The sequence below is a fragment of the Hakea prostrata genome, chromosome 4, assembly GCF_041222555.1.
Source record: "Hakea prostrata isolate BN-2017 chromosome 4, UWA_Hpros_2, whole genome shotgun sequence".
In the NCBI taxonomy this organism is placed as follows: Eukaryota; Viridiplantae; Streptophyta; class Magnoliopsida; order Proteales; family Proteaceae; genus Hakea; species Hakea prostrata.
Window position 1 is genome coordinate 30,876,699 of NC_142603.1, and position 11,734 is coordinate 30,888,432.

General features: G+C 37.5%; 1 protein-coding gene across 1 annotated transcript; it reads right to left on the bottom strand.

Annotated features, from left to right (window-relative positions):
- Positions 1-570: 570 nt before the first annotated feature.
- LOC149018679 (4-coumarate:CoA ligase 1-like) lies at positions 571-6,038 on the bottom strand. The gene is given in 6 exon segments (XM_089152830.1): positions 571-884; positions 1,220-1,325; positions 1,721-1,934; positions 4,529-4,727; positions 4,975-5,886; positions 5,888-6,038. Coding segments are annotated over 6 exon segments (1,626 nt in total). The 5' UTR covers positions 5,963-6,038; the 3' UTR covers positions 571-764.
- Positions 6,039-11,734: the final 5,696 nt, after the last annotated feature.

The following is an 11,734-nucleotide window of genomic DNA, read 5'->3' on the forward strand; positions in this document are numbered from 1 at the left end:
GGCACTGAGACTCATTAAATGCTCTTTGACAGCCGGGAAGCTTTTCATTCACCTAAGGTTTCCTCGAGTATTGCACCCTTCCGTTTTGTCTGCCGAAGATTGGACTTGCTGTTACATCTATGTCAACATGAATCTAATCACCTTATTCGGAGGGATTATGTACAGTTGCCTTAAGGCTTCTTCAGGAAGTTTTCGGCACTTAGCTTGCAGAACAAACTAGACATCAAATGCCATTGCCACCCTCCTTTTAGGATCAAGAGATCCAAAGGCCACAATGCATTTTCACCACCTCAGAGGTATGAACGTGGTATATATGCAAACACTCTATACAAATGGCGTGAGGCCAAGAACATTAATTATGGTTAATACTCTTCCGCAACTACCCAAGAAAACATTCTCACTTCGTCTTCTGAAGCATTTACTCCTCTCTACGAGGATTTGTGTTCATCAGAGTATGACTTAATCATTGGAGGTGGTTTCCCGTCCCTAGAGGGGCCTACACTCACTTTCTTTGTTTCTTAAGAACTAGGTTTGGTCTCATAACCAACCAGTTGGCCTACAATCAGATTTTGGAGCAACGGAATATCATTAGTCAAATTTCTACTCCTTCAATTGCATCTTTTACTCTTGTAATGAAATATAATGTAGTCTTTAAATCTTACTTTCCAATATACTTCCAAATCCACTTCTTCACACTACTCCATACAAATGATTTGGTAATTGATATGGCATAACAGAGAAAGAAATGTTCATTCACAAAATAACTAGTTAGGAACACCAGCTGCCAGCTTTGCTCTTAAATCCTTCCGCAAGATCTTTCCAGATGGCGACTTTGGAATGGCGTCCATGAAAAACACTCGGTTGACCCTCTTGTAAAACACCACCTGCATATCATCAGATCCTGTAAGAAATAGTTCATATTTTCTCAAATGGGCTGAGTTCAATAGGAATTTAGGTTGGCCCTGGGCTTCAAAAGCCCATGTAAGTTCAACCAAATCTATCTTCAGAATTGATGCTCAAACCCCCTTTTTTTTTTTTTTTGTTGGAATTTTTGGGTTATAAATGGTCTAACTTCTAGGCATTGGCTTAAACTGATCCTCAGGTAAAGCCCATATAGTCCAAATAGTTCTAACTTCTTATTATTTGACTCGATATTTTAAAAAGTTACGGAGCTAATGCAACAAATTAATCAAGCCTTTCAATCTGTCTCATACAATACCTGTTTCGAAACGTATTGCTTGATTTCATCCTCCGTAAGATCAGAGTCCCCGTCCGATTTCACAACAAATGCAACTGGTACCTCGCCAGCAGCTTCATCTTTCATGCTGAATATAATAAAGAAAATCAAATCGAATAGAAGCATAAAATAATTGGAGTAGTAAATAGTACATACATCACATTATTAGAAGCATATTTTTGTATTTTAATAAAATAACTTGTTAATAGAAAGTCTACTGATAGTTCAACTTATTTTTGAAGAATATTGATATTAGGGTGTCTCATGGGATATATATAATTTTATTTTATTTTATTATTTTGCACAAAGGGGTTTTATTAAGTCGGGGAATGGGGATATTAATATGCTCAAAGAAAGTTGAACCCATGACCTCTTCACTAAGAGGTGTTGGTTTCAACCACTAGAACAGCTCTGCGTTGGCAGCACTTATAATTTTTAATAATTAAAAGAATAACTTAGAATCATGCATGTTAAGCTACATACGGGACTACAGCAGCATCAGAGATCCTTGGATGAGCGATGAGCATCGCTTCTAGCTCAGCGGGGGCCACTTGGAACCCTTTGTACTTTATTATTTCCTTCAATCTATCAATAATGAAGAGCTCATCATCGTCATCAACATAGCCAACATCTCCTGTATGTAGCCAACCATCTTTGTCAATTGTTCTCCTAGTGGCTTCTGGATCGTTTAAGTATCCTGGAAAAAAAAGGGCAAGTGCAATTACGTCATTTTAACCTACTCAAACATTCTGATGAATTTATCTCTCGCTTCTCTATGTAGAATACCTTTAGTTTGATATAGAGAAAGATAAAGGCATAGAAATGCTTATAAAAGCCACAGCACCTACCTATAACTTACAAAACTAGTTAAATCTATTCATATTGAATCAATCCAAACGATATATGTTGGTACATCTCTTTTTTTTTTTCTTAAACAGTAGATATTGAATTGCACTAGAATGTATTAGTTAGTGAGATATAAAATATTCAGTACGAGATGACATATTTTCTTAAATCACTTAGTCAATACAATATTTAATACCGACATGTTAGACCTTATCCCTAAGTACAAAATTGCATTCATTAATATGGGCTCATGCCTCCCACCAAGGCACCAAGAATGTATGGCACTATAAATTTAGGGTGAGCATCTTTTGTCACTTTGATGGGTTGGTGAAGTGGTAGACCAACACTAAAAGATAGTGGACCAATACCAGCTAAAAGTTTAAAGTACCTACAATTTCTTTTTGATATAGAGAAAGATAAAGGCATAGAAATGCTTATGTAAACCACATTAACTTTAAACAAAGTTTAAAATATTTCATATTTTAATTCGATACTAGTTGATCTTATCTATATTGGAAACAATTGATACGATACACTTCTATATGTCTCTTTCTTTTTCTTTTCTTTTTTAACGGCAACATATTAGATTTTACTAGAATATATTAATCAGTAAAATACAGTACTTAATTAATACGAAAGGATATATCTCTTAGTGTCATTTGATCAATGCAATATTCGATACTAATATTTGAACTTTATCCAAAATATAAAACTGTATTCATTAATAAGGCTCGTACCTCGCTCGTACCTCCTATCTTTTTTTCTTTTTTTTTGGTAGAAAATGGTCTATATATTAACGTGTGAACCACGCAAGGCATCCAGATTACAAAGATTAAGAAATCCAGGATCTAACATAGGCCAAAGAGTCCGGCACGCTACGGACACAGCCTTACCAAAGAAGGAAATCAGTTACAGCATTACACTCCCTTTTAACATGAAAAAAAAGAAATATTTGGAATTCTAGAGGAAAGATTCACCACATCCCAGACTAAGTTTTGAATGTCCACTGGAATCAGTTCCCTGTTGGTCACAAATTCGATCGCCTCCGTCGAATCTGATTCCACCAGGACATTAACAAAGCCTTCCTCTAGCACCAAGATTGTAAGGCACTCTATGAATTAAGGATGGACACCTTTTCTCACTTTAGTGGGTTGGTGAGATAGTGGACCAACACCTTTAACAGAAACAAAAAGATAATAGACCAATACCAGCTAACTATAAGGAATATATCCACTTAATATTTTCTGTTAAATATTATATTTTCCAAATGTGACCACTCCATTAAATGACGTACGTATATGCATCATAACCCGCACCATATGATGCAAGGAACACCATAAATTGAACTCTTATGATCTAGCATTAGTTTTATTTTTCTTATGATATATATATATATATATATATAGACCAAGACCAACTTTTACATGTTATTCTCTTTAAGAATTATTCTCCTAAGAAATTATTTATATTTTGGAAATGAATTTTTGATAATCAGATTAAAATATTCTACTTAATTGGTTTTTCAATATAAAAAATTTAGTTTTGGAGTAAGGGTATGGGTCAACAGAAGAGGTAGAAGATGTTTGCAAACAAGTGGGGTAATCTTAACCAAGAAGAAGAAGAAAGAAAGAAAAAAAGCAAACCATCTTAACAATCACCTACCACCTATTCTTTAGTTTTTTGAGAACAGATGCCAGCATTGTTCTCTACCAAACAAATCAGGAGCATCTAGATATCAAATCATGATATCTATTGTTTTTGTATTTTGATATTTATCTGATATTGTAGATCCCATATATATCAAAAGAACTTACCAAAGAAACATATCAAAATAAAATTCCATCATCAAACTAGTCATAAATGAATTTTTGTCACTTGATCCCATTTGAATCATGCTAAATCTCAAATCGTATTGTTTTTATATAAGAAATTGTCACTACTGTACCAAAAATACATCACTATATACACCAATTTTAATACCATGTCCGTTGACCCAATCATCCAGATGGCATGATTCAAAGGTGAAAACCAATGGCATAAGGTGGGGTTGCCAAAATGTTTGACGGTCCTTATTAGAGTGCTATTGACCTAGACAGAGGTTGCCAAGTGCTCTCAAATAAAAAGGCATACAAAGTTGTTGGGGTTGGTGAGCTTAGTATGTTTTGGGTGACCTGTCTTGTTAAAGTTGTTTTGACTCAGGTCTTCGTTTATTGTTGAAGTGTTTTCTTCTATGACTTGACATCATGAAATAGAATTTTGTGCTTCAAAAATAAAATGACCATCTTATCCTTAAAAACACAAAATTCTATCTTGTCGATACATGATTCTATTGGTTTACCGTTTATGCACATGAAAGACGCATACCCATACGCCATAGATAAGTCGTATTAATGATGATAAAAAAACTCATAAATAAAAAAACTCATAAATAATGACTTCACTTACCTTTCATGATCTGAGCTCCTCTAATACATATTTCACCTGGCTGATTACGGGGAAGCGAAACTCCATTTTCTGGATCTATAATCTTTAATTCAGCATTTCTCACAACTGTTCCACATGCTCCTGATTTTATCTCAAATGGTTCTTTTGCAAATATAAGACACATTGATAGAACTGGACCCGCCTCTGTCATCCCATATCCCTGAGAAAATTTTAATTCTTAAACCTAAATATAAAAATTAAAAAACATTCAATTTAAAATTAGAAAAATAATAAATATGTATATCTTGGTTAATTATACATTTATTTTGCTTTGAATCTTCAACTTTTTTGAAAATCCTTTTTCACCTCTATTTTAAACATAAAATAAATGAGTGTTAGAACTTAGAAGTAGGATAAGGGCAAAAATAGCAAAATTCTCAGCTGGTTATTTCATACTTCATACGCACCTGACCAAGCTTGGCGTTTGGAAACTTAGCTCTGCAAGCATCTTCAAGTTCCTTCCCCAGCGGTGCAGCACCGGATTTCACTATTCGAACCGACGAAAGATCGTAATTGTCTACGGCGGCGCATTTCGTGATCGCCAAGACGATCGGCGGTACAAACAGAGCAACGGTGACCTTGTGCTTCTGCATCAGTTCCATGAATGCACAAATTTCAAACTTGGGCATTATCAGAATCGCTGACCCGGATCGTAACCCACAAAGCAGAATCGAGTTGAGTGCATAGATATGGAACAATGGCAACACACAGAGCAGAACATCTTCACTGTGAAAATACAAATTAGGGTTTTCACCATCAACTTGCTGAGCCACACTGGTAATTAAGCTCTTGTGTGTAAGCATAACACCTTTAGGTAATCCAGTTGTTCCTGATGAGAATGGCAAAGCAACAACATCGTCCGAGTTGATCTCTACACTCGGCAACTCGTTCTCGTTTGTTTGAGTCAACTCAGAATAATGCAAACAACCATCTGGAGCCGAGTCGATGCAAACGATCTTAATATTGTTTTCTTGAGCGAAGTCCTTTACCTTGTCAACGTAACAAGCTTGTGTGACGATGAGCTTAACGTTAGCAAGTTTTGCTTGCTTAGCTATCTCCGCCGGCGTGTAGAAGGGATTTGCTGTGGTTGTGATAGCTCCACGATATGATGAGCCAAGGAATGTGAAGACGAACTCGGGCGAGTTGGGTAACAAATTCATGACCACCTGACCTTGTTGTATACCGAGTTTGTTGAGTCCGGCAGCGACTTTCCGGGAGATAAGCTCGACGTCGGCGTAAGCGTAGACTTTTCCGGTGGGTCCATTGATCAAACAAGGGCGAGAACTGTGTTGGGATAAGTTCTGGAAGATATAAGAATGGGAGAGGGAGATGGTTAGGTATGTGAATATCAGGAAGCTTTGATCTATAAATGAACTCTCCTTGCTTGTTCTCCATTAGAACGAGTTGCAGAGAGAAGCGCTTCAATGGTAGAAGAAGAAGATCTCAATATTTCAGAGAACTTGAAGATAAAGGTGGTTGGAGATTTCATATATATAGTGGTTGATGGGTGGGGTTGGCGTAAAAGTTGCTAAAGTGACCATGGCCTTCGGTTACATGTTGCAGAGAGCCGAAAAGCTTGTCTTCAATTGGGGGTTGGTGAGGATGTACGTTCATCGCTGGATTGGAATCTGAAGTGCTTTTTTGGAATTTCATGTAAGCTGTAGATGGGAAGTTCATACTTCATAATCTTGTTGGATGGTTTACTTGAGTACCAATTTACAAAGAAAATTTTGCCTAGGGGGTTATATAGTAGCTTTCTATTCTCTTTATTCTCTTACCCTAAATTTTTGTTGGTAAGAAATAATTTTTCTTATTTCTATGTATTTTTATTATTTCTTACTTTTTCTGGGGGTGCTAAAATCATATATGATTTCACAGAAAAAGAAAAACATTTCTGTAATAAAAGAATGAATGGAATTTTTTTTCTTCCTTTCTAATCAAAATGGGGCTCAAATTTTTGTCTAAGTGCCACGTTCATTTGAAGAAGAATGTTATTATGCAATCCCTAAATGACTTGAGTTGATATCTGCCCTTGAAATGTAAGTCTACGTGACTAATCCAGATTTGAGACCAATATCAATATTTGTGGAAATCAATCTCATTTCGATTAATCAATATGAACAAAGGTAAAAATATTAAGCAATACATGATTTAGAATTTGAAAAAAGATAAATTACATATAGATCTCCTAGATCTACAATCAATTACATGTACTACCCTTAAAACGAATTCAATTACAAATACCCCCCGTTGCTACAAAATCCTGCTTTGACCGCACAATCAAGTATACTTGCAAGAATGTACTAGATCGGGTTGGTCGAGTAATGCCTCCTTACACCCAAGTTAGTCTAGTACCCAATCCTCGAATGAAGAAAGTAGGTTGCAACAGACAAATAGGTAGTTGGTGTGATTCTAAAAGCATACTTGATCCCTCCCCCTGGAGAGGGTATGGGTATTTATAGTTGAAGCTACCGGGCTCTTTTGGTTACATGAATCCGAGAGATTTCAAATCTCCCGGATTCATGAATCTGAGAATTATACCCATTTGGTTGTAAGATCTTTAGATTCATGAAATCTAGAGATTCACCTTTTTACACTAAAAATGTGAATCAGAGATTTATGGGTAAGGGGTGAAATTCAGAGATTTCAAAAAAGCTATACATTTGCACATTCACAAAAATCACGTCGATCAAATAGTTTTTTGGGATGAATCCACAGATTTCATTCCACAACCAAACATCTAATTTTATAAATTTATAACTCCATAGATTTGAAATCTCTAGATATTTGAAATCTCCGGGACTCATGTAACCAAACAAAGCCCTTAATACTTCAGTGATTGAGTTCGACCTGAACTCTACAATTGATTCTTTATCTGTTGAGAAAGAGCAGTCTGGCCTTCCCATCTTGATTAGGATTCTTAAACCTAGCTTCAAGGAAATTAGTGTCAGGTGTTACAGATTTCCTTTTGGTTCGTTCGTGGTCCGACCCGTGAATCTTGTCTGATCGCTTCTAGATCCGGCCGGTTTTATTTGGTCCATTATTTGGAATTTGCTAGTATCATAAGCCCCCCCCCCCCCCGCCCCCCTTGGTCGGAGCATCCTAATGCTCGGACTAAGGGATTGATTTTTTCTTGAATAATCTCGATCAAATAGGGTTGGGTCTTAACTTAATCAAAGTTAATGATGATACTTGTTAGAACATTAAGGGGTTGTATGGTAACCATTTTGGCACACTTATTCTGTGCCATTTGCCCACTTTGGCACAGAATGATTGCCATATAACCCCTAATTGTACATGAACGTTGTGTAGACGAAAAAGGTTGCACACGTCTTTTCAAACCTTTTACTTTTCGCCAAGTGGCTACGTCTTTTAAGGTGATGTATAACGGCTTTTGAATCGCAAGAGGCTTAATATCCTAACCGTTCAGATGAAATATTTCTAGTCCTTTGATCAAGAATCAAGTTCAACCATCTCGATTTGTGAACCATCAGATGGTGTTTTTCCTCAGTTGTTAGATGAGAATCTTTTCAAAAAAATACCTGGTAAGATCTTGATCGTCTGATCAATCATCTCTTTAGACCGTTGGATTGGGACCCTTTCTGGCGGTGTGAAGTCCTTTTATTTGGATCATTGGATTTGATCCTTAATCAACCCTTAGATGAGAATCTGAGAAAGGTATAAATATCAGTACCTTCTCATTTCATCTTCTTCACTTGTGAGTTGAGATTCTGGGTAAGTGCCTGCAAGCAGAGACCATCCCAACCTCTCCCTTTGCTTCTGAATTCGTCAAACGTACTGTTGGATTCTTCTACCTTCAAGAAAAAGAGTAAGTTCCTTCTTCTATTTTCTATTTCTTCATTATCATCTTTAATGTGCATTTCAGTGATGGTATTTGTTTGTTTTGTTCTGCAGTTTCTGTTCTATTGGGTATTCTTCATTTTTTGGGAAAAATTTCTTTGGCCCTCCTAAAATCTCTTTTAGGTAGAGTGATGGGGGTAAAATCAATAGCTTCGAAACCTCCTAGGTCTAGACACCATGTGTGAAATCCAGCCTTATCCGATCCCTGACCCTGACCTAGATCCTTTGATGTTTGTAGGTCCAAAGACCCGGAGTGGTCAAAGAAGAGACTTGTCGGCCCTCGTAGTTGAAGATTTGGTGTATGACTCAAAGCCTACGGACATTGACAGTGATGCCCCTTACTTGGATACACTGTCAATGTTCGGTGAGAAACTGCACCTAGAAGAGGGGAAGCTTAGTTGAAGTACTTGATGCGCTTCCGATCTTGTTTCGAAGGTATTTCTCTAATCTAGACTTGTTGATTGACTTGTAGGAGAAAACCCAACTCATTTCGGATTAGTCGGCCTTTCAATTCCCTATTTGAAGTTGCTGTCATGGCTTGGTCGACTGGCAGTCAGTCGACCAGCAGATTATTAAATACGAAATTTCCAATTTTCTTGATTATTTTAAGCGTACTTATTGGGACCTTGTGAATAGAACCCTACCCTAATCATTTGGACTCCAGAGAACGAGGAGTGAGCTTCCCAAAGCCATTTCTTGGAGTTTGTGAAGAATATTTGTCTCAATCATTGCATTTCATCTCCATTTGCTTCCTCAATTTATGTTTTCTCTCTCTCATCCTCTATTCTACTCATTCCTCTCCTCCTTCTTGCTGTTGAGACCATGACTAAAGTGCTACAACCTTCCAAACACCAAGTCATGTGTTTCCCCTTTCATTTACACTAGTTTCCTTCCATTCCTGCTATGCTATGCTTCCATTTCAATCACTAGCATTGTATTTCCATGATTTTCTTCATTCCAACTTGTTTTTTTGATCTAAACTGATGTGTATATGTATGCTAGGTCTAATTTGTTTTTGGTTTATGATTCTAATCTACTTCTTATTCCCTTAGCTGATTCCCCATTGTTCCTTGCCATTGCAACAAATTCCATTTCAATTCTTGATGTTTAGCATATAGAAATAGGGTTTCAATTTGGGTATTCCTAATTAGACCATTAGATTATGATAATACTTGCTAGATAGTGTTCTTATACTATTCCTAACAATCCCTCCAAGTTTCGGATCGATCCGAGCCCTGGAAGCTAGGTTTCGGACCAAAAATCACTATTCAGCCCGTCACTTTGTTCATCTTGGTCGATCGAGTCAGTCCACAAGTTAGTCGACCGGCTGAGAACAAAAATCTTGTACTTGCTCGATTTGCTCGATTTGAACTCCAATTTGATTGTTTCCTTCTCTAATGCTGCTCATATGTTGTCTATGGTACAAGCACTGATTGGGGACTATTCTAAGTGATACTTGGTATTATTTTCGATTCGATTAAGGTAAAGACAGTTATTGTCATAATTACATGATTTATGTGAATCTTGTTGCTATATTGGAAATGTGGTAGATTTATATTCTTTGTAATATTTTAAACATCTTGTGACTGCTGTATACACCTCATAACAATAGTACCATATTATATATCATTTTGGATTACCATGCCTACTTATTTTGATAATGACATATGTGATCAACCGTGTTATATTATATCTCTTTTATATGATGAAATGTCAATCATGTATGATATGATGGAATTGAACATGTGATTGATTAAGTATGATTTGGGATTGGGGAATGTCCTTCTGACATTTCTGTCCTTGGACATCGGAGGGAATAGTATGGGATGTTCTCCGAAGGTGCCCATTGACACTTTCCTGAATTATTGGATGACATACAAAGGACTTGTCTAGATGTGTTGGCTAGGATGTCCTTGTTGTATCAAACCTGAATCGGAGGGGTATTGAGATCGAACGACCCGTGGTAGTAGTGTGATTTGATGGGCGCTTGAGACTGGTGAGTTATATCCGTGAGAGGACATAAATCACATTGCGGATACCCGAAAAGGGCCATTTATTGGTAGGGTTGCAAATAACTAGACTTGGGCTCACGTCCGTGAGAGGACGTGAGAGCTTCCTGTCTACTATTTGTGGATGACCAATAGGGTTGGTGAGTCCGATGAGGAATATCCGTGACTCTAGTGTGAAGGATACCGGAAAGAATCCTAGGATGGGAGGAATGCACGTATCTTGATCTAACATGATATGATTGAGTAGATGACTTGCATTAGGCTAGGCTTCACCTTGACATGTGCCAATACTTAGACCAAATGGAGGTGTGAGAGAGCGGTGACTTAAACCCCAGCCATGGATTGTCTCGATGGATGCAGGACCCAATTCCCACCAGTGCTGAGTGATTGAGACCTACCTAAAGAAGTATGGTGCTATGACTTAAAGCATGTCTACCATAGATAGTAGCATAAGTAGAGTTAGAATCATATTTGCATCATCTGTTTCATATCATTTCGCATCATGTTATGTTTTGTATCATATGACTTATGTATTATGGAATAAACTGCTTTGTTGAGTTCCTTTTAAACTCATTCCTTTCGTGAATTGTTTTGTTAGATTTCTCTCAGTAGGTATTGAAGAAGCCAATGGCTCCTACCCTGAGAGACCGGGATCCCCCCATACTACTCAAGGTCCTAGCCACTATGAAGGTTACGGTGAAGATACTAAGGGTGGTTACCCTCCGATCAATAATTAGCCCGACCTTGGTGTGGAAAAGGCCATGCTTAGTTTCCACGTGTACACCTATGAGGACATCTTGTATAAGACCGAGGAGACCGTAGTTTAGGCCCTCACACTGCTATTTTGGAACCTGGATCTGTAACTTAACTTGATTTATCTACTTTCCGCTGCCACTAAGGGGGAGTGAATTCCGCTCACTCTCTCTCTTTTTGGATTATATATACTTTGGTATCTTTATTCCGTGACTCGATTATTGACCTTATCTTTTCTTTGATGTCTTTTATTATATGTTTTTACCTTGATTATTATTGTTCATGATTGTGTTATTGCGTATGGGAGGCATGGTTGTCGATACTTGATCTCTGGACCGTGGATCACATGTACCCGTGCATGCCTGTAGGGTACCATGAGTGGATGTGACACCATGCAGAACCTTTGACTCTACCTTTGAGAGGACAGGGCTATTAGAGAGGATGCCCCGGAAACACTATGACGGTGCTCGAACTGAGCCTCAGTACCTAGGGGTTTGATCGTGACCCTAGAAGCAATGATTCCAAAGAATCTTGACCTCGTCCC